The following is a 25,000-nucleotide window of genomic DNA, read 5'->3' as shown; positions in this document are numbered from 1 at the left end:
ATATCCACCACTGCCTATAGCTCTGTACTCATCCACACCAGAGTCGAGTGAGGTAATGTTTATAAAGTGCTTTCCGCTCATCGCCAAGACCAGAATTTTCTATGATCGCTGTCACCCATCAGGCCACTGATTCCGCTAAACATTGCTTGACTTTTATGACAAGACGACACACCGTAACTCTGGGATACTGATCTACACGAAATCAGCCAACGATTGCAATACTTAAAACCACTGACCATGACCTTTTGCTTATATCCATATGACACAAGAATAACAGTTACCAATTGTTTTTGTATAATTGGTCAATAACAGATAATCATAAATAGATCAATGGTATTTGACTATTTAATACATCTTTAAAAAACTAAACTTATTATATGTGTCTGTGTGTGTATGCGTGTGTGTGTGTGTGTGTGTGTGTGTGTGTTGTATGTAATCATTAACAGGACAATTGTTCTAATTTTATTACTTAATATATTTGTGGGTTTTATAATTTAAAAAAAATATGATATATTAAGCCATCTTGTGAATTGTTAAGAATATATGATTACACATACATCCCAATTTTGGTAAAAAGTAATAAACAAAAATGATTATAACAGCTTCGAAAAAAGAACAAACTACTTTTTGTTCTTTTTTTTTTTTTTTGGAAGCTGTTATCCATATCCATTTTTGTTTGTTACTTTTTTACAGTCCACAGCTTTCAGCAATTTAGTATCACTTCAAAATTTCGATAGGAGTCGGCATTGCTCAAGAAATAAATTATCAAGATTTAATTATATTATTAATGCTTGCTGCTACCCCCCCCCCCCCCCCCCACACACACACCCTCCCTTCTAATTCCCCTTACAGTCACTGAGGAAGGTCAGCTCTCACTGAATGGAAGGGAAAAGATGTAAGAGGAATAATGAAAAAAAAAAATAGGTGAACATTTTACTGTTTAAACGTCACAAGTGAAAAAGAAAACACCCTTTATGATACAACACATTTGATGCTTAAAATAAATTACCAGGAAGAAAACAAAAGCCATTTTACCCTTTTAACAAAAAATCCAACACCACAATTTTGAATCAAGTAAACAGAATTAGGCGATGATGGTAGATTTTTAGTTGAGAAAAAAAATCCAACACCGATTACTATAACGATCCGGTATCCTGAAAAGGTATCGGGTATTGAAATAATTATGGACTGTGCTCTATCAATCGTGTCTTTGATGAAATGCTCTGGAGTCACATTAGCATAACCAGAATTTACAGAACAGAAAAGAGCTGTCACTAACTTATCAGTAACTATAATATGAGGCTTATCGAATCTAGCATACAGTATGATAAACTATTCCATTTGCCCCATGGAAAGGTTTGATTTAGAATTACATTATACAGTTGTGAACTTGTATGGCAATATTTGGATAAGAGCAAAAAAAAAAACAAAAAAAAAAACGTTTGAACGTTTGAGATAAATTAGCTTCAAATAAAACGAACCAATTAAATAATATATATGAAGTATAATATGAACACAAACACACACACACACACACACACACACACATATATATATATATATATATATGTATATATATATACAGGTATGTATTATTCACGGATTCACCATACTTATGAGCTTTACATTGCTTCATTCATTTTCCAAGTGCTCCTATATTATTTCATGCAGTATTTAAAGCGTCTTTTATGTGTCTTTTGTACTCACACTATTTCAATACATTTTAATACTGAAAGCCAATTAATTTATACTTGATTGAAATATATAGTGAAGTGGCTTACCCAAGAACACAAACGTGGGTAGGCGTTTTGTAATTACCATTACCTATTAGGTTAACGATATTACTCTCAAGATTGCTTGACTTTATTACAAGACGAAACACTCAAGAATTTTCATCATCCTCTTCCAAGTCCTCCTTCTCCTCGTCGTCATCGTCCACCAACTCATCCTCCTCCTCTTCCTCCTCCTCCTCCTCCTCCTCTCTTCTTCTTCTTCTTCTTGTTCTTCTTCTTGTTGTTGTTGTTCTTTTCTTCTTCTTCTTCTTCTTCTTCTTCTTCTTCTTCTTCTTCTTCTTCTTCTTCTTCTTCTTCTTCTTCTTCTTCTTCTTCTTCTTCTTCTTCTTCGTTTTCTCTTTCTACCGTCTAAACTGGCTGATTCTGAGTATTAATCTTAGTGTGCATTTAAAAGACCAATTCAACTTTTACTCAATCTTATTTTCCGAATCTTTTTTTCTCACGAAACTATTTCCTCATAATCTAAAACGTAAATATATGATTTAGATACACATGATTCATAATTACCAAAAGAAAAGAAAAAGGAATGCATTGAAACTCTTAAACATTGGTTATGTTTTATAAAACATTAATTGAAATTGATTACATCCCAGCAAGTTAGGACTGGGGTATATGAATTATCATCGCTCATTTTTATACACAAAATATTAGTGTTGAAACACGTGAGATAAAAGATTTACCATGTTTTTTCCCTGTAAATCGATCATGAATCATATTAGACGCGCATAAGAGCTCAGCAGCAAATTATAGATTTAACACGATTTTGTCATTAACCCCACTGTGACCGTTTGACAAATCGTAGACAAGCAAGGCTTTCATTTGTGAATGTCAAGTGAAGTAGGTCGAATAATAGTGTGGATAAAAGCCCGACTTAACAATGTCATAACGGGGGTTTAAATTAATTTTGTTTGACTATCGTATCCCCGTAAACTTTGCAATTTGTGAAGAGAATACAGTCTTTGAACTACGGGGAATTTTTGACGAAAGGTAATTTAGAGAATAAACGAGAGTGGTTATACGTTGGCCACGATCTTACTGATTGACAGACAAATGGTATCAGTGCCCTTTAAGAGCTATGAGGTTGGGATTATCTCAATTTCTGTTTCATAAAACGGACAATGAAAACACTTATCATCTTTTTATGGACCGATGATCTCTTACAAAGAACCTTCCGTCAGATCCTCCAGAAACTTAATCAGGGGCAGTTGACAGAGTCAGAATACTTTATTCAACTAAAGTCCGTTTGTGTGTGAATGTGGTTTGAATGATTTAATGATTAAGCTACAAAATATTTATTTTCTGAGTATGAAAATAATAATCATACTATTAATGGCAATAACATAATGATAATAATAATAATAATAATAATAATAATAATAATAATAATAATAATAATAATAATAATTAATAATAATAATAATAATTAGCACTAATTAGTACTACAAATGAATGAGATAATGTGGTAGTGGCGTTGTTAAGATGAATAAAATAACTGTAACTGAAATCAATAAAGACAGGGGGAAAAGAATAGAAGCTAAATTGAGAAATCATATTCGCATATCTAAAGTATAATTAGATACGTATTCTGTATTTGCTCTATATAAATGAAAAACCTATCGATCAAAACATTTAGTTTACAATTGAATGAACTTACCTTCACAATTAATTCTAACTAAAATTATCCTTCAAATGAAACGTTTGTTAATCATTCGAAACAACAAAATTATTTTTGATTCTTAAAAACGCTGTTTCCTTTCACAGTTTTTCTATGATAATAACAAATTAACGCCGGCAATACTCTGATAGTAGTAATTAAACAGACAATGAATATCATTTTAAACTCCTACTATTGTTCCCAAAGATCAGTTATTGAAATATATCTGTTGTTAACAATTAAAGAATTCATATTGATTAATAAAACATACACACTCTTTTTATCATTTTTAGCATCGAAATATAGGTAAACAACCATCCAGCCAATAACAATTTACATTACTGAGCGCTTGCTCCATATTGATACATCAAATAATAACATCATTGTTATTCGTCTAATTGATAAGCCTCGAAATATCACAAGAACGTACTTAAGAACAAAATTGACACCGGGATCCATTAAACAACCATTTTAGTCAAGCACAATTTTCATCAATTGAACTCTTACTCCTTGTTGGTTTGAATTAGACAATTACTGACTGGTAACCTTATTTGGTCATTATCTTTCTTTATTCAGATGTTCAATTCATGAAGTCGTCAATATGGTGCTAGTACCAAATATACCACTGGAACCGCCCCCAACTCTCTACAAACAGTTCCACAGGCGCACTCCACTAATTCCCGAACTAGCGGTATCTGTTTACTCTTTTCTCCTTTCATTCCGTCGTTGTACAGGTGCTAAGTAGCTGTGGAATTGACCCTTCCTTTTAATTGCTGTCCGTGCACCTAGTATTTCCAAATGAATTCCGGTAAGTGTGCTCAACATGAAGTACAACCCAAAAAGAAAAAGAAGAAAGAATGAAAAGAAAAAGAAAACAAAGAACGAAAGAAAAGAAAAGAGAGTATTGAAATTCGCACCACACGTTGTAGTGCGTATCAAGTTGATAAACATGATATTTGACCAACTGATCATTATTAATATTATCCAATCATTATTAATATTATAGGCGTATTTCTTGTGACTTGTACCTACAAAACATTTGAAAAACAGTATAACATCAGCAAAGGGTTTTTTTTTTGGTTTTTTTTGGGGGGTTTTATCTGTTTGTTGAATTTTGCTCTTGTTTGTGTGTGTGTGTTTGGGGGGGGGGGGGTGAAATTTAAAACATGTTATGTTCACATTACTTATGCCATAATTAGAGAATCATGTGATATTTACGTGACACGGGTTACGCCGTGTTCACATATGATAGGACCTACATCACGACGGTATTGATCCATTCTGACTAAGAATATTCTGAATATCACATTACAGATAGTAGACATTAAACTTCTTTCAACGTAATAGAAAATTGCTTTTTATATGTAAAATCTGTCGTGGCATTTTAACAGTGGTACCAAAATAAATATGCATACAACTTCACACTGGCACTTCCCTGATGTTACCAAAAAATTAAATCCCCTAAATAATCCCATCCTGTTGTAAAAGTGTTTAACAGGTGATTTTTATTCCTAGGTGTATTCTTTTAGTTTTCAAATGTTGTTAATTTCGAAATCGTTTTTGTTCATGTCATGAAATATCAATCTATAACAGAATGGAACACTTATACATGTGTTCTTTATTCGAAGAAAACACTTTTTTTCTTTCTAGATCTTTTGATCAATTCATGTTCTTGTCATCTCCACACATGGTGCGAAAACCCAAATAATCGCTGTGCGCATTGACAGCATGTGATCAGTCCAGAAAGCTATGCTTTACGTCATTCAATATTTTGAATTAAGTTAACGTCATTGGATTGTTTGATGTTTATCTTTAGACCCTTCTCCCGAGAGAGATAATTAGTTCCCACTCTCTCAAATAAACTAGAAAACTTTAAAGTTTTAACCTAGTTGTGTATTGTGTTTACGATTGTTTTCACGAATAGAAGTGGTGAGCAAGCTATCCACTTGCCATTTGTTTTGGTGGATGTAATCATGAAAGATTGTAAAATCAGTGTCTTTCATTTCACATTCCATCGTTCATAAAAGTGGTAAGCAGTCTGAAATGTGTGTGAGGTATGACTCTGTCTTGAACTTAGTTGTGTTCACCACAATGCATTCCTCCTTTAGTGACAACATTTATGAGGGCTCACGATCTATGCAATTTTATTCTTCTAAAAAACGTCACAATGCAGAGTTGCCAACCATGTAAGTGCCTTTCTAATGAGTCTTCTTTTTATGTAACTACAATTCAGTCACAGATTAAAATTTATCCCAACTATTGTCAGTTTTTGCTAACCAGCTGAAATATTTTGCCATTCAGATCCTCAAAAAACTTTTACAGCATCTTGAAACAATTTAGATTATGCTTACGCTCATGAACTGTACAATGCTATCTATTGTGTACTAATTCTACCCACAATTTTGTCAAAACGTTGGGATAAATTCTCAAAAACTGAGGGGGAAAAATCTGCCAAAAACTCTGGTTAAACGCCTTTAATGTTGCCCAGTAAAAAGGATGTTACCCAGGATCATAATAGTTTCTTCGGACATGTCGTGCGAGAGGGAAAGTACGAGTTTGCGGCGGTGAGCGGCCAAATCCAAGGTGACCGTAAACACTGGAAAGTCACTTACAGAACTGACAGAAGCAACGAGAGACAGGGGTCTATAAAGAGATATTATAACTCATGAAGCCAGAGACAGACATGGAAGAAGAAGAAGAAGAAGAAGAAGAAGAAGAAGAAGAAGAAGAAGAAGAAGAAGAAGAAGAAGAAGAAGAAGTCTTAAATTTGATTTAATATCGATAAATGACGATCAGCTTGCCAAAATGTCAGAAGATTTGTTTTGAATGTTAAGAGTTATTTTCGCAAGTCGTCTTAATCAACCGATATTTGAAGGGCGAGGTTTTTTTTTGGCAAAAAAAAAATTTAATACGTGTTTTTTCTTCTTCAGAGGCTGGTTTGTGAAATTGCAGGACTGAATCAGATACAGGGCCTGATTCCTGCATTCCCATATTTCCGGAAGAGTAAATTCTTTTGGAATGAACATAGACTGGGTTACACTTGGTTTTATTGTCTAGTTGTGTTTATAACAACCCGATGTATTGTCTCTTACAGACAGAGTCATTGGACTGTTAGAGTGTCGGTGGTTGGTCAGTGCTGTTCTACCCTGGATAAATACATTAAAAAATTTAGCCAGAAAACGTATGCCTCTCATCTCCTTGAATACGATTTCTCCAATTTGTTAAAAGACCTTAGCAAAGAAGTCTCTCGTTTCAGACCTTTTTTTTTTACAAGTCGAGGATATCGTAACCTGTTGATATATTAAGTAAAACGTTGTTTGGCCAAAAAAATTTTAAAAAGTATTTTGTTAGTGTAGGGTAGAGTGGTCGATACTTGGGCCAGTCAGTAGTTGTCTAATTAGGGAACCTCTCGCTTCGACGATCCCCCTCTTCATATATTTCTCGAGTAAATAAGCAGAGTGGCCATTGGGAGCTGTGATGTGTATCGAAAGCTAAGGGGAAAGTGACAATTTCTTGTTACAGTCGGGTGTCATTTGTAATCGGAACTGTCGCACAGTATCGTATCTTTCAATTAATCTGTCTTTCCACAGGGGTGTGATTGATATTAAGTTCTTTCTCTTGAAGTTTTCATGATGGTATTCATTGCGTCGGTGGCTAAACAGTGGGGTGTCGCGTCTTCTAACAACGTCAAGCAATGTTGTGCGTGGTTAGTGACTGGATGGATGATTACTACGGTAGTAAAACTCTAGCCCCCACGTTGATCCTTAACTAAGGCACTTTGCATACAATTTATCTTTTGATTCAGGTGTTAATGGGTACCCAGTTGCTATAGACAGTGACTGATGTTGTAAGAGAATGAAAACAAAAAGGATGCCTAAAAGTTGACTTGCTAATGGACATTTTGATCTATGTGGCCTGGTGGGAAAATAAATGAGGCATCATTAAGCGCATCGAGCATGGTGATTCATAGGAATGTAGTATACACATTTTCTTTGTCACTGTATTCACAATGAACGCATGTGCGGCTATGTGGTCTATATGACACTCGCCTTCGGACCTGAAGGCAAGGGTTTGAATCCTGTCCTGAGCCCCGCTTACTGAGTCCTTGAAAATAAATGCTCTTTGCTCACATTTTTTCATCGTACATACAAAATAAATACCATATCATACATTTTATATGTATTTAAAATCACTAAATGCCGTGAGTGAAATCAACGCCGAATTAACAATAATGATTACCTTTGGATAGATGGACAAGTCTACTTAAAAGCCTCATCTGCTCACTTGTTTTTGGCTTCACTGGCATCAATATTGGTCACCGAACTCGATAAAGCCACTCACAATCCTCCTCCACAGTCCATTGTCTTTGCTATCCAAGGCATTTGTATGTATTGATAGATCTAAAGAAGTCGAAATGCTACTTTCCAAAAGTATATACCGCAGATTCCTGTTTAGAGATCAGACGCACATAGCCAACAGAGTCCGCTACCAATGTTCATCTAGCTTTGCTGGGTGGACTGACATTGACAAAGATAAGAGAAGATTAGACAAGCTATACTTTATTCATCCTTGTGTGGAAAGTATTCTTCTGTATCACAACACAATTCGGTAATATAGTATAAAAGAAAGTTCAACGTAAAGAAATTAAATAAAAATTGGCAAATAATATTAAAAGTCTTAAAAAGTACAGTGGAACAACTAGTGGATATAAGGTGACTTTGTGTCGATAATACTTGTGTTAGAATTCTTGCATAAGGATGTTTTCAATATAAATAAATAATCAAATGAAAATTATTTATAAGCTGGTAAAGGGTTAAATGATTTCATGATAAAAGTACGGAAAGGTAATTACATTTCAAAATCGTGTTGTGGCAATTGTGTAAATATTTCATATACGGGAGAAATAAATCATTTTGCGCGATCACAGTATTTTGGTTATCACCTTGTTCATAGAAATATTTATCATTTGTCATAAAGTAAAAGAAAGTAGATGTGATATTGTGTAGGAGTTATTATTTATAAGCAGTAAAAGGGACGGGGCGGATTATCGAGAAAAAAAAATGCGTACAATCGTATCGGTAAAGTAAGTTGAATGTCAATCGTTCATCAAGGAAACCTCAAAATATTTTAACAGTTTATAATAATGTGTGAAAGAGTTAGAATGTAAGGATGGAGTGAAAAAAAAAGGGGGGGGGGGGTGAGGTTCAGTGGTGTGATTGATTAAGAATTTGAGTTGATGTGCAGAGCCTAGCTATCTATTCATCGATTTTCCCAGATAATATTATAGGGGCCTATGTGGGATTTATTCAAAATCATTGCGCTTTATGAAAATATTATTCATTCGAGCATTGATAACGAAAATGATAAAATTGGGGGTAACTCTACTGACATCTAATCCTGTCAATCTGTCTTGTTACGCACTGCGTTGGAATGCTCATTTCAAAATCGAAAGTCGATCTAATGATTTTATAACGAGCCGAGAAAAAAAGAAAATCAATCAACACAATGAACATTTGATTGCAGTCATTATATTTCAATTATTTAGCGACTGAATAATCATTTTACGATGTATCCAAAAGCCGCCCCCCCCCCCTCCTTTCTTTAATCTAATTAATAATTAATTAATTTCCACGAAAAAAATATATATCTGATAAAATTGAACTGACGATTTGATAGTATTTCACTCAATTAGTTCGCCACCCCACCCCGCCCCTCCCACCCCTCTCTTCTCCTAAGCGATCTGCCTTACTTGATTAAAAAAATAAATAAATTATTTCTTGTTTTCAAATATGTCGCTTACTAGCCTTTACTGAATATATAGCGACCCAAAATTGGCTTGAGAGAGAGAGAGAGAGAGAGAGAGAGAGAGAGAGAGAGAGAGAGAGAGAGAGAGAGAGAGAGAGAGAGAGAGAGGGAGAGAATTATCTTAAACACGCTGAGGACAATCTCCCTCGGTATAATAAGGAGAATGAAATTTGTTTGCATCCTAGCCCTTATGATGCAGAGCATCTCGTGGAACACATCAGAGTGATTTGTCTCCAAAGTGATTTCAGAACAGTACAAGAATGTCAACCAGTCTTTCCCAAATGACTGATCAGATATCGAACTGTATTGTAAAGCACTGGGTATTCAATTCGATTAAACAAATATCCCTGTTCACAATTATAATGGGTTACATAGTTTTGTACTTTGCGACAGACTAGCGTCCTATCTAAGTGATAGAAATCAATTGTTACGGTCCGTTTCACGCTGCATAAACTGAGATGAATTCCGGCTCAATGAGCCTTATAGCTCCAGGGAACTACCAGTTTTATTGTAAACAATATTATTTGGTCGCATTATTTGGAATAAAAATTGCTGAAACTAAATGAAATTCGAACAAATATTATCAACAAACGATCTTGCAAGGTTTGTCATGCAACTTATGGATTTTCCGAGGTTAACTGAGAAATTCAATTGACCGGAACTTAATACCATTGCGTCTAGAATAGGAAGACTTCTCTAGTATATAGAGAGATTCAGAAACCAACTCTCGGAAAATCGTTTCACTTTGTTAATCTTGGTTTCGGTTATTCACTGAAATTCTTGTCTATTGTCCAAACGGGGATCGGATTAACGAGAGTTGAAGGGTCATTTGGGGAGGGGCAGATATTATCATTGTCTTATATTTTTGAATCTCTACTAGGATTGAATACTGTTATGTATAACTGTGGATCAACAAAATCCACATGGCATTCCACAGCCTAATCTACACGTGTTTAGTCAATTTTCTCTTTAAAAAATAAAAAGCGTGCCGTATTAATTCAGTGTGTTGTGTTCTATACAAGTAAAACCCTTCCTGCAGAGGTAAGAATATTGTTTATATTATTTGCCATGAGGTAAATACCATTGTCTTTTATTCATTGTATGTTGAAGTGTTAATAATAGGATTCAATAGCCTGATGTCACGTCCGCCCAGCAACGAGCAGCTTGGTTCAAAATAAAGAAAATCGGTACTTTTCATTCTTCATTCTTGCTATAACTTTTTCACATGTCATGAGATCATAATATATAAAAGTCAAAACATGATCAGAATTATAATGTTTTTCTCCTCTTGATACACTTTTATGCTCGTCGGAGAAATATTTCATAAGGGCGTCCGCCATTGTTCCGATAGTTTAGAACCAGTTACTAAGTTACAACGCGTCATTACGAGGGAAGTGACGTCACGACTGTTGAATCCTATTGATATTAAAAAGGAACACTTTTGCCGGATATTTTACGCAGGAAAATCATTCTGCATTTTGTTTAGTTGTTGCTTTAAACGTCGACTCTATATCGTATCGTTTGAGAGCCAATATGGTCTAAAACCTTTAAATGCACTGTGTAGCTTTCATGCATAGATGCAATTAATCAAAGTTTTATAAACAACATTCATTGTTAATTTGATAAGGGGAAATGTGTGTAAAGTGTCTTAATAAAAGTCATTACGGCAGGAACAATGCACCAGTCTGCCAACTGTACACACTCAAAATCTATTTTTACAAGACTGGGCTCCCTTCATTGCGAGATTTTTTCTGTCCATTAAAGATTATAATCAAGAATATCTTCAGTCTCATGGAGACTTAAATCTATCAGATTTGTGTAGTGTTAGACACACACTGGCAATTCCTGTTATCCTTTTAATAGGACCCTAGTATATAGCAAAGTACTTTTTGCCAGATCTAACAGATCCGGGTGCTTAATCAAGTGTGGGTGTATAAGGAGTCAGCAGAAAAAAAAACCATCGACTACACTTTGATCGGAGCGCATCCTTTTGGTTGTGAAGGTGAGTTCTCCATAAATTGAGCTATATCAAGAATAAATACTCTTATCTCATTCAACAAGGGTCCCGATAGTTTAGTTGGCAGAGCAGTCACTTCACACGCAAAGGGACCAAGATCGATCTCGGCTGAAATTGAGATTTTTTTTTTCCGACCCCTTGTTCACCCAGCAGTGATTAGGTAGCTGGATCCGATAGATCTGTCGGATAGTACTTTGCAATAGACTATCGTCGTATCCAAACGGTAGCAAGAAAATGCCATGGTCTGTTTCAAGGTATAGAAACCGGGATAAACTCCGGCTCCATAGGCTTAATGACTCTGAAGGAAGGATCTCATTCAACTTAGGTTTGGATACGTGTCAACACTGCTTATGTAACCAAGATCTAGCCATACAATGCCCCATCTTGTAAAAATAGATTTTGAGCGAGAACAGTGGGCAGACTAGTGCTTTGAACCTGCGTTATGACTTTTATTAAGACACTTTACGCACATTTCCTCACGTCATTCAGGTGTGGAGAAGTACCGGGCTAAGGTTAGAGATGGATATTATAAGTACTAGACCCAAAGGATGCCTGACGGATCACTTACACTTAATGAAATGAAAATTTGGTTGCATGGAATGACACACTGACCGTGAGGAGAAGTATAAAACCTTTATTCGGAAATATATTTTCTTTCTGCTTTTCTATTACAGTATCATTCATACCATTTCAACCGCTAGAACCAGGATCGGTAATATGCCAGTCCAACGCTCTCCGATATTTCTAGTAGCTCAACGGAATAATATTCTGTCTGTTGCGTTAACCATAAATACTTGGCCAGGTCTACATACGATTGAAGGAATGCACAATGTTGACTTGTGGTCTTAAGCTTAAGTTTTCACATGTACTAACTTCACGTTATGGTGTTGAGGTATCCGCCCTAAGGGGTTGACATGAGGACGAGAGACGCATGCGCACAACCAACATGACGTTCTCTCTCTAATAACTTTTCCGCCGGTGACGTCACAGACTATGGGCGACGTCCAATAAAGGGACGCTACTCTTCCTCTAATCTCATTCCCTATTGTCTGAAGTCATTGCATTTTCACATGAGTAGATTTTCAGAATTTAGTGAGAAATGTGGCATTGACTTCGAGTGTTTGATGCGCCTTGAATTATAAAAAAAAAAATATGTCAAACTACAACGTGCTTGTTTTGTAACTAAATGTGTAACTGTGGCCTGGTAGGTGACATTGAACTTTTTTTCATTATGTGATTTTATAGGTCAATAAAATATAATATGCACCTATTCTTATATGCACGTATCTATAATATATTAAAAATATTAAAAATTTGGCATTGTCAAAAATGGACATTTTTTTATGAATATTCATTAAAAGCTTTACGACCCAGTGGAATGGAGATTTAGTTTTCCCCAATTTGTTTAGCATCTTTAGAAATAATGTTAGTGTCTCTATCGTAAATTGCTTCATTCTAGATCTAAATTAGACACAGCCACCCATGTAATCCTGGGTGAATTATCGATGGGAGGTAGTCTAAAAACAAGTTGACAAACCAGTTGAAGTTGTAGCATAGAAAAACCCCCAACTCTTTAAGACATCCTTATTCTCTGGTTTTGTTAATAAAACTGGATTATTAATAATGGCATGATTATTTCTATTCGTTTTTTTAATAACAGTAATATTTATTTGTGTCTTGATTGTACATGTTTAGCGACAAGGTTTTTAAAAATGAAATAAAGGGCTTGGACAGAATATTTATCTAGCTGAAAAATGGTGGGACTTAACAATGGAAAAATGAATAATCGCTACTCATAAATCAACAATTAAGATCTTATCTTGTGCTACAAGAGGCATCGGATACTGATCTTACCCGTTATTGAAGAAGCATTGCCCCCCCCCCCTCCCTTTCACACATTATTTTTGTCTGAAAGAACAATAAACTGATAATGAAATTAATAAATAAATTAAAATATTTGCTTTATATATCCACAATTAATCTTAAGGATATATTCCAAGGAAAGACTGGAATAACTAAGACGTTGGCCACAGTGCAGCGCCGCAAAGTGACCTAGAGCAAGGTGACTTTCTCAAGGCCACATAGCGCGACAGGTTGCCGAACTAGTACCTTCCGTGTACGAAGCAAAGACCTATACCTTTGAGCCAAGCTGCCACATACGAGGTATCGATAGTATGCGCTTGGCTAAGAAGTTCACAATATTGCCATCCGGAAGTATAACTGACCAACACACAAAACCATGTGTAACCTTTTATAGTCTGGTTAATACAGTTTAGTGAGTCGTACTCATAAACGCGGATGAAAAAAACTAATAACAAAGACCAGAGTGACGTCATCTTCGAACTATCTATAAGTATCCCTTCGCGTGCATTATCAATTATGAAGAGTGACTGCTTCTTACACATTGCCTAAAGGCAGATCCTAATAAATATCTTATTATGTCTGCCTCTCATTTTCTCTCTCATTGAATGCGGACATGGCAGGTTACAACATTTTCTCTATTAATAACAACAAAAATGTAATAACGCTATCCGAACTCTACAAGTCCTTTGTGGTATGTTGTTTGTCGGCTTTGGACCCTTTGTAATGTACTTTGATGAGCGACTTAGTGAATATCGCGCATTGCATAACCCGACGATTTTTTATTTTTTTGTTTGCGTGTGTGTGGGTGTGTTTTATTATATTCAGCCTAAAAAAGATGCTCACTATTTGGCTAAGGGCACCGGTCTATTAAATATTTTAAGTGAAATGAATTGTCCCCCCCCCCCCCCCCCCCTTTTTTTTTTTTTTACAAGGGACAATGACTGGACGTTTGAAGTATTTAAGGGAAGCTATTCAATCAAATTTGATACAATAGCATAATAAAAGGCATTATTTCCCTTGATTTAACAATACACAATAATATAATACTGGTGAATGGCAGTCTTGTTCAGAATCCTTCTCCTCCTCGAAACATCCTCAAGTGGGGATCGAAATTATAGTGCAGTGCCGTTACCGATCAGATCTGTTGAAGAATATAAAATGGGATGGAGGCTGGGTTTTTCTTTGCGGTTAAATATTTTTCTTGCTTTTTCCGAGTCTCTCTCTCTCTCTCTCTCTCTCTCTCTCTCTCTCTCTCTCTCTCTCTCTCTCTCTCTCTCTCTTCGAGATATCGATACCCTAAAAGTCAAAATTATTTCTGAGCCCCCCCCCCCCTAATCAGCAAACGCACCACTGATTGGGTAGCTGGATTTGTTAAACCTGGCGGAAGGTACTTTGTGAAAGATGAGTGAAGGGTAGCAAGCAGTTGCTGCTGTGCTGGTATCTCTAAATAAAGAGGGATACACACATTCCAACCGTAAGGGCCTCATGGCGCTGAATGACAACTTTGTTGCTTTTACTACATTTATTGCTTTAAGCAGCTTCTTATCTTAAGTCAGATAAAACGCACACCAATCATCGAATGTGTCATTTCATTGAATTTATTTAAACCATACGTATTTAGATCAAAATTTACAAATATAATGTATCTACATAGAATAGAATTGGGTAATCAACTTTGTCTCAACCGTCATGATGATGACGAAAGAAACCTGCTGGTTATAATAATCTTATAATGATAGAAAATGTCCGAAATGGAATCCAAAGTAATCTATTAAATGTGACTTGGGCTAAAAAATAATCATCGACATTAGATGTAAACGCTTTTCCACTAAATTAGTTTGAAATTGCAGTATCATAATGCTTGGTATTCATTCACAGCTGAGTCTTTTAACAAAGGGATTCGTCGTATGATATTTTAGATTTATGGGACAGCACAGACAACCCGACGAACGAAAAAAAAATGCAGGGAAAATGTGAACTAATAAATTAAAATAAATAAATAAAAAATTAAAAAAAAATAAAATAAAGAAAACCCTTAAAAGATTGACTCATTGGATCAAATTAAAATTAATAAGACTATGTGCTCTTGTGGTATGATACTCGCTTTCGGATCGGAGGGTCTTGGGTTCTAGCTTCGCTCGACACATAGTTGAGTCCTTGGAAAAGGCTCTTAACTCACATTCTCTCATCGTACTCAAGTGTTAAATGAGTACCTGGCCGTTGACTGCGTTGTCTCGATCGGAAAAAGTTGTAATATCGCCTAATAGGCGTCATGTCCCGTTCTACACGTTACGTGTTGCCGTTGGCTAGAGACCTTTTGTAAAATCCTTTGAGCACGTTAAATGGATATTGCGCTATATAAAAGCTTAATTTTTGTTTTGTTTTTGTTTGTTTGTTTTTTAGTATAAAATTTGACAAGGGAGGTAACGGAGGCCTCAATAATTCTAGTGACAGTCCATTATCCAACACTGAATTATCTGCATTTACAAGTCTGGTAACCCGAATTGTTATTGGCTCATTTTTGTTATGAAAATACTCTTAAACATGTGCAAAATATAGTCCATTACAACTATGGGACAGCGTGGCTCAGCGATGTGGTCTTTACTTCGTACCCGAAAGGTGCCAAATTCGACTACCCGTCGCGCTGTATGGCCTTGAGCATGTCACCTAGCCTTAGCTCACTTTGCGGCGCTGCACTGCGGCTGACGCCTGGGTTATTCCAGTCTTCCCTTGGAGTAGATCCTAAAGAAAATTTCCCCTTTGGGATGAATAAAGGGATTTATTTATTTATTTATTTATTTATTTATTTATTATGTAATAATTGCGTTAGGTTTATCAGACCTTGTAGTTGTATGTCGTCAACAGCCCATTGTACTTCCATTGAGTCACCTAAACCAGGAAATAACAATGACGAAATGGAATGGAATGCAAGTTCCGGTTTAATTAGCAAAGACACATTAAATGGACGTTTCGTGATCTCCCTTAATCAATAATGAAGGCGATTGATGAATTTGACACTGATTAGATTTAATGATGAGTATTTAATGATGAGTACTTGGACGCTAACAACGTTGTTCCTGTCGGGGAAAAATGGTTGTTAACTCCATCGTTGTTGGGATTTTTTCTTTCTAGTTTACTATGTTTATAGATTTAACCCTCTCCTTACCAACCACAGGAAGATCGTCACATTCGTTGCGATGCAACCGACAATTTTCTTTCTGATTTCTCTTGTACATTACAAAATTTAAAGAAATGCTTTGATTATATCTATAAATTCTAAATACTGTGTTAACAACAAGATATGAAGTGAATAGAAAAGTGCCAGAAGACAATAGAGAATAAAAATTTTTTCGCGGCGGTGGTGGGGTTTGAACCTGCGACCTTATTGGTACGACAACTCCGCCTGGCAGGTGAGAGCGTGGTTCTACCGTGTGAGCTATCAACGAACACAAAAATATTCGTTTCAAACTCAAAGTCATTACTAGATCCCTCTCTCACCCACTTCTTGAGACCGCCGATTCGTTCGTACACCACCATCGCGAATAATTTTGACCAGCAGTTAAGCTTAATAGCCAATATTCTCAACACAAACATATAACATAGAAACGATTGAGACATTGAGTATGCTCCGGTGTATGGGGTGAATTTTTAATTCAGAAAAGTGAGTGGAGCAGGCACTTATGTTGGTAACAACAAGATATGAAGTGAATAGAAAAGTGCCAGAAGACAATAGAGAATAAAAATTTTTTCGCGGCGGTGGTGGGGTTTGAACCTGCGACCTTATTGGTACGACAACTCCGCCTGGCAGGTGAGAGCGTGGTTCTACCGTGTGAGCTATCAACGAACACAAAAATATTCGTTTCAAACTCAAAGTCATTACTAGATCCCTCTCTCACCCACTTCTTGAGACCGCCGATTCGTTCGTACACCACCATCGCGAATAATTTGACCAGCAGTTAAGCTTAATAGCCAATATTCTCAACACAAACATATAACATAGAAACGATTGAGACATTGAGTATGCTCCGTGTATGGGGTGAATTTTTAATTCAGAAAAGTGAGTGGAGCAGGCACTTATGTTGGTAACAACAAGATATGAAGTGAATAGAAAAGTGCCAGAAGACAATAGAGAATAAAAATTTTTTCGCGGCGGTGGTGGGGTTTGATAAATACTGTGTTGTAGCGCTTATTTTGCTTAAAACAACATTCTGCATAGAATGCACTTGTTACTTTTTGTTTAGTAGGAAAAGAATATTTTTCTCTTGGGTGGGTGGGAATTTTCGGGGGAAATTCTCAAAATGGCTGGTAAGGAGAGAGTTAACAGGCAACATAGGCATTGTATTTATTTGTTAACGACAACTCTTGGCTCGGGTTAAAACTTTTGCCAGATTGCCTCTCCGTGTAGCAGCGAAAGACATCCTCATCCTCCATCGGTTCAGCTTTTCCTCTCTAGACTTGTCATCCTCTTGCCATCTGGATGGTGAATGGATGGATGGAAAGTGAGTGAAATAAAGAGAGCAACGTATCACCATCATGAATAAAGAACTGAACTGATGCACCTACGCGAGTTTCTCTCTCTCTCTCTCTCTCTCTCTCTCTCTCTCTCTCTCTCTCTCTCTATTTCTCTCTCTCTCTTTCTATTTCTCTCTCTATTTCTCTATTTTTCTCTTTCTCTTTCTCTCTCTCTCCTTCTCTCTCTATTTCTCTCTTTCACTTTCTCTCTTTCTCTTTTTCTCTCTCATCCTGTCTCTTACTCGGCCTCTCACTATATATCTATGTCTCTCTTAATATCTATTTATGTGTGTGTTTGTGTGTGTGTGTGTGTGTATGTGTCATTACCTCTGTTAGAGATAGATAGATAGATAGATAGATAGAGATAGATAGAGAGAGAGAGAGAGAAAAAAAAAGAGAGAGAGAGAGAGAGAGAGAGAGAGAGAGAGAGAGAGAGAGAGAGAGAGAGCGGGTGTATGTGTGTTTGAATGCATAGATGCATTTGTGTTTGTGGATGAAAGTATGAATGAATGTTGTCTATCAATAGTCAATAAACAAAGAAATGTTCAATGTATGATCGAATCTGTTTGTGAAAAACTGAGTGACACCCGAGTTCAAATGGACATTTACATATTATTATTACCGTAATGGGAAATATTATACGCCATCCTTTTTTTTTTAGATTTCAGTTACAACAACGAGCCCATAAGGAATTGGGTAATCAGACCTGCAAATAAGTGCACGTCGGTTCAAATGATTAATATTTAAAAGCTTTATAAGTTTTAATATAAAACAACGATAATTACAGGTATTAATGTTTGATTGTATACATCCCACAAGATGGATGGGTTCTCTCATTAACTAATGTGATTAATCGCACACTCAAGAAAAAACTTGCAACCATCCTCCCCACAAACAGAAACAGAAGCTCACACTCATACACACGTGATCGCGCTATTGCGTGTACACACACATATACACACATAGCCATAACTACACACACACACACACACACACACACATATATATATATATATATATATATATTTGACAATTTGACACATTTACCTAAATGAAAGCGATATTTGAAACCAAAACACATAAAGCTAGAGACAAAAATAAAAATAGTTACCAGTTATCTCGCTAACTTGGGCTTTTATATAGTGCTATATCCACTAAACGTTCTCAAAGCGATTTACAAGGGGTCCCTGGACTGCATCAATATTTAACATGTAGGAAGAGACATGACGCCAGTTAGGCGCTATAACTTTTTTCCCCCGACAGGGACAACGCTGTTAGCGGCCAGGTACTCATTTTACACATGGGTCAGGTGAGAGAATGTAAGTAAAGATCCTTTTCCTAGCACTCAATTACACGCCACTCAGAGTTGGATTCGATCCCAGAACCTTCGGTCGAAGACGAGTGTCATCCTACTAGACCACAACGCCGCGTTATACTCGAGCAAGTTGCTAAATATAAAAATTATGACATTTTGAGCAGGATTAACACTGACTATGCAGCCCACATGATCATTGATCGATTTGACGTGATAGGCTGTGACAGCAGCCGGTATTCTGTGGTCTGATTATGTTTTCAGTCCATGAACCTAAATTCGTTCTTCATATATATATATATATATATATATATATATATATATATATATATATATTATATATATATATATATATAATAATATATATATATACATATTACCGGTTACAGTAAGGTCATATTAGCAAACAAGGGCAAGACGAATGATTATTATTTTGGAGTTTGCCTTTGCATCATAATTTGATCGGTAACGTCTTTGCACTATATATATCGCAAAAAGAGGCGAGTAAAAAGCCAGCAAAGTGACTCCGCTCTGTTTGAGTCCCAATGCGTCCGGTTATCAGATTAGCAAGTAAGTTGCTTTCAACTCATAAATTGTTGAATTTTACAATTTGGCAATATATATATATATATAAAGTAAAACAGTCGCAGCAATCACAATACTATGGATCGACGCGTACTTATTTGCAGGTCTAATGACCCATATTGTTAGGGTCTCGTTGGGGTCCTCGATTTGAGAATTATTGTCAAGATGTGGGTCATTTAAATCGGTCGATATTGAAGGAAGAGTTTTCTGTCTAACTGTTTAAATACGTGTTTGTCCAGAGTACGGCAGTTAACTGGTTAAATATAGACACATGTTTGAGACATATTGTTTGTGTTTAAATACATGTTTTTTCCAGAGTACGGCAGTTAACTGGTTAAATATAGACACATGTTTGAGACATATTGTTTGTGTTTAAATACGTGTTTTTTCCAGAGTACGACAGTTAACTCGTTATATATAGACACATGTTTGAGACATATTGTTTGTGTTTAAATACGTGTTTTTCCAGAGTACGGCAGTTAACTGGTTAAATATAGACACCTCATACATTTATAAAAGATGAGAAGGTGAATTAACGACCTTGTTGAAAAGTTTGAACCCCTCTCTAAGACACTAAAATATGGCAGCACTAAAATATGGCGGAGACGTGGCAGGAAACATTACAGTGTATCACTTCATTATCATCATCATATCTTGTCGCGCCAGTGAGTCAGACAGTCCCGGGCAGTCTGGTTGCATTCCCTCAGGTCAGCATTGGTGCAGTGAGGTCCCAGCGAGCATTCGGACAGGATGTGGTCCATGGTCTGTCTGGGGTGACCGCATGGGCATTCAGTGCCCGGTGAGATTTTCCATTTAAAGAGGTTGGTGGCGGTGTTTCCCACCTTTACTCTAGCTCTGTTCAGCGCCACCCATTCTTTTCTTTTGAGGTCTGTGCCTGCTGGGAGCTTTTCTGTTGGGGGCTGGAGGGCATCGTTTGCTGTCTTGTCCCATTCTACCCATTTGTCCAGGCGGAAGAATGCTGAGTGGTCTGGGTGAAGGCTCTCTACTGTGAGGAAGCTTTTTCTTGATTTGAGCCTGCTTTTGGGGCAATTGTGGTCATGAAGGGGGTGTCTCTGGTCCATTTCCTGTTTGTATTTTTGTATTTGGGCATGAGCTTCCCTCCGGATGTGTGGTGGGGCTATTCCTGCTGCACGGTAGACCAGTGGTAATGGTGTTGCTCTCAGCTGGCCCGTTATGATCCGGCAGGCGTTGTTGAGCTCGGGGTCTAGCTTGGAGGCATGGCATGATCGGGCCCATACAGCTGAGCAGTACTCCGCAGTTGAGTAGCTGAGGGCCAATGCTGTGGTCCTTAGAGTTTTAGGGTCAATTCCCCAGTTCATGTTTGCCAGCTTTCCAAGGAGGGCATTACGCGTGGACACTTTTGCCTTGGTCTTCCTCACATGTTCTCTGAAGGACAGAGTCCGATCAAGCGTCACTCCGAGGTACACTGGGTGGTAGTTGTACTCTAATGTCTGGCAATTCCACTTGATGTTAAGTTTTTTGTGGGCTTGGTGGTTGTTGAGTGAAATGCACACACTTGTGTTTTCCCTGGGTTGGCGTTCAGCGAGTTTTTAGTGTAGTACTTTGTAAGGGTGTCTAGGGCATTTGTCAGTCTGCTCTCGATTGGTTGGAAGGACACATCCTGTGTTGCGAGGCATAGGTCATCAGCATATATGAATCGGCGGATATTTGGGAACTCAGGCTGATCATTTGTATATATGTTGAAAAGTGTTGGAGCTAGCACTGATCCTTGGGGAAGACCATTCTTCTGGGTGCGCCACCTGCTCTTCCGGCCATCCATTTCAACAAAGAAGCGCCTGTTTTCGAGAAGTGACTGGATAATATTTACAATTTTCTTATTCTTTATCATTTTAGCCACTTTGAGGAGTAGGATCTTGTGATTCACTGTGTCATAGGCTGCAGTGAGGTCGACGAAGACTGTGCCAGTGACCCGTTTTGTCTCAAACCCATCTTCTATGAATTGTGTAAGGTTAAGAAGTTGACCACATGTTGACCGTCCTGGTCGGAATCCAGCCTGGTCTGGAGACAGTTGTTCGTCTAGACTGGGTGACATGCGGGACATAACCATTCGCTCAAATAGCTTGTATGCGATGCACAGGAGGGAAATCGGGCGATAGCTTTTCTTGGATTTTGGATCTTTCCCCGGTTTCAGTAGGGCGACTACTCTTGCTTTCCTCCATGCACTTGGCAGACTGTTTGTCCTTGCGCATACATTGAAGAGGTCCAATAGCCAGGATAGGGTTCTCGGGCCAAAGTGTTGAATCATCTCAGTTGTGATTCCATCCAGTCCAGATGCTTTTCCTGCCTTCAGATGGGACAAGGCCTCTAGTAGCTCCTCCAGGGTAAAAGAGTCAAGATGATCTTCACTATCCTTGAGGGCTTTGTCCATTTCACGTTTCAGGGCTTTTAGTTGGCCTCGTGCTTTCTTGGCTGGTTTCCCATTCAGTAGAAGCTGATGTGCTACTTGGTCAGGTGTTACTGCAGCCACTCTTGTCTGGGTATTTTTGTCATTATTCAGTTTTGAAATTGTAGTCCAGGCCTTTTTGCTGTTTAGGGTCATATTGGTGGAGGTTATTAATTCCTTCCATCTTTCCGATCTTTCATCGGCTATCATTGATGTGAGTTCTTCACCCAGTTCTAGGGTTTCTTCACTGAAAGGATCCACCTTGTATGATTCAATGTATCTTTCATATAGTTTCTTGCTTTCATCTTGGAGACATGGAATATAACTTTTTCGGCATCCTCGGGGGATGTTTTTCTTTGCAACTTTCCATATGAGTGTTCTAAAGTCGTCGTATCTCTGTGGGTCACTTTTTATATTGGTGATCTTATTGTCTAAATCTTTAGTAAAGTTTTCCCAATTTGCTTTTCTAAAATTGAATCGTGGTATCGCATTTGATTCGAGGGCTTTAACAGCTGGTTTGATGCTGATGGTAATAGGCCTGTGTTGAGATTTCGGTATAGGCTCACCTACAGTCCTTTCAAAGTTTGAGAAGTGTTGAGAGGATATGAATGCCAGGTCCGGATTGTAACCTTTCTTCCACCGGGCACTCATAAAGGTTTTCTTGTCTTTGGGGTTATGGAGGATTGTGAGGTCATTGCCGGCCGCCCATTCCTCAACAGCATCTCCGTCAAGGTTATTTTGCTCATATCCCCATATAGTGTTATGGCTGTTAAAATCTCCAATGATCAGAGTTGGTTTTCTATCGGATAGATTCATTTGGGGCCACTTGAATGGGTTAATGGAGGTTTGTACACAGATATGATGGTAATCAGTGTTGTTTCTACTCTGAGAATCTCAATGTCATTTTCTGAGTGATCATCGCTTTTCAGTATGGTAGATTTTTCTCGAGTGTACATGGCACTTCCATATTTTGGGTGTTCGTGGTGTATTACTAGTTGCATGCCAGGTATGCAAGGTGGTTTTGAGTCTTTGTGGGTTTCCTGTAAGCAAATTATATCTGCTTTTAGCTCTGTCAGTATCTTGCATTTGGTATGGGAGATTCCTTCTGTGTTGAAACTTACAACATTGAAGTTTTCCATTGTCTGGGCCGAGGGGCTATCCTTTTACCGCCCAATTTATTCTCTCTGGTCGCGTAGTGTAGCAATCAGTCTCCTTCAGAGAAGGATTACAGGAGCACGACGTGAACGTTTGCTACTTGCTCCCACTTCATTATAAAATTGTCATATAATAATATAATGGTCGCAGTCTGTAGTATAAGGCCAACCGCGGCGTTTAATAAACAAAATATTATAATAATTGGATTCAGTAGTCTGATGTCACTCCGCCCGGCAAGCGGCCATCTTGGTTCTAAACAAAGAAAATCATTACGTTTTATTCTTCATGCTGGCTAGAACTTTTCATATGCCTTGTGATCAGAATGTGTAAAGGTCAAATCATGATCAAATTGATGTGTTTTTCCCCCTCAGGATACGCTTTTATGCTCGCCGGGGAAATATTTCATACGGGCGCCCGCCATTGTTTCGATAGTTTAGAGCCAGTGTTATTATGTTACCATGCGTCATTAGGAAGGAAGTGACGTTACGACTGTTGAAGAGTATTACCGTCATTTTTTAGGTTTGAGTAGCGTCTAATGAGTTGTTAGTAGAGCTCATGGAAACAAGTTATTTCATTGGTTGAATTATTGAATACAACTCACGATTTGTTTTCTTTTGTGGCAAAAGACTGGAACTTTGACGTCAGTTTTTGGTCAGTGTCAGCGTGTCAGGCTATAACTTTACATGGCTACGGTCAGAGTGGGGTCGTCGGTTGCCATCGTTGACATAATTTACGATGGCTACGGGTCGTCGCGGAATCGTCCCGCAAGCGTTGTCGACGCATCAAAAAGTTGTGTGAGAACTACTAGTAAATATGGCTGGCTAAAAACAATAACAAATTCCTGAGTGACGTCAACTTCGTTCTATCTATAACGTACCAACACATTAATTTATGTATAGATAGAATGCGCTTTGCCAAGGTGTTCACAACATTGCCATCCGGAAGTATAACGGACCAACACACAAACTCTGTGTAACCATGAACTTTTATAGTCAGGTTAATACAGTTTAGCGAGAACAACTCACAAACGCGGATGGCAAAAACAATAACAAAGGCCTGAGTGACGTCATCTGCATACTATCTATAAACTTGAGCGTTTAATAGAACTTAGTGAGAACTATTGATAGAAAAGTCTTCTTCAAGCAATAACAAAGAGCTGGGTGACGTCAATTTCGTTTCCATCAGTGATTAAAGTTCAACTTGGTGATTTGACGACTGAAAGTCGCTTCCACTCTGTTTGTGTCAGTCAGAGCGTAAACGAATCATGCAAAAAGAGGCGAGTAAAAAGCCAGCAAAGTGACTCCGCTCTGTTTGAGTCCCAATGCGTCCGGTTATCAGATTAGCAAGTAAGTTGCTTTCAACTCATAAATTGTTGAATTTTACAATTTGGCTTCTGGTGAAATACAATGGTATATTGTGAGAGGCCTATAAAACATACTGCTAAGCATGTTTAACCAAGGACCAAGCACGGACCTGAGGCAACTAATAAATGAATTTACGCAAAATTAGTGTTTTAAAAAAAAAGTATGACGATCGGCGCAATTATCTCATCTAATAATAATAATAATAATAATAATATTAATAATAATAATAATAATAATAATAATAATAATAATAATGATGATAATAATAATAATAATAATAATAATAATAATAATAATAATAATAATAATAATAATAATAATAATAATAATAATAATAATAAAAAGCCAAATAAAAGTTCTTTGCCGATCGCGATAATATACGACTTTTGACTGGTATCGGGATATACATATTACGTTGACCCGAGAGTGAAACACCGAGTTTACCAGTGCTTCCTGGGGGTAAATTAGGTTCCAGATTTAGGTTAAAAATCTAATTGGAACACCTTATTCTCATA

At 37.2% G+C, this 25,000-nt stretch overlaps 2 protein-coding genes across 2 annotated transcripts in view; both read right to left on the bottom strand.

The window, feature by feature from the left end:
* The window catches only part of LOC144975063 (uncharacterized), an 8,485-nt gene extending 4,351 nt beyond the window's left edge, over nt 1-4,134 (bottom strand). Inside the window, exon 1 of the mRNA XM_078918752.1 lies at nt 3,448-4,134. The gene's annotated coding sequence lies outside the window, so the exon portion shown is untranslated. The remainder of the gene's footprint in view (nt 1-3,447) is intronic.
* A 13,171-nt stretch (nt 4,135-17,305) lies between these two features.
* The window catches only part of LOC144975056 (uncharacterized), a 15,494-nt gene continuing 7,799 nt past the window's right edge, over nt 17,306-25,000 (bottom strand). The window contains exon 2 of the mRNA XM_078918739.1: nt 17,306-17,605. Coding sequence (XP_078774865.1) covers nt 17,482-17,605 — 124 coding nt within the window. The 3' untranslated portion in view covers nt 17,306-17,481. The remainder of the gene's footprint in view (nt 17,606-25,000) is intronic.

The sequence above is a fragment of the Berghia stephanieae genome, chromosome 1 (assembly GCF_034508935.2).
Source record: "Berghia stephanieae isolate SIO BIC M18660-M18661 chromosome 1, UCSD_Bste_1.3, whole genome shotgun sequence".
NCBI lineage: Eukaryota > Metazoa > Mollusca > Gastropoda > Nudibranchia > Aeolidiidae > Berghia > Berghia stephanieae.
This window is presented reverse-complemented; position numbering and strand designations above follow the sequence as displayed.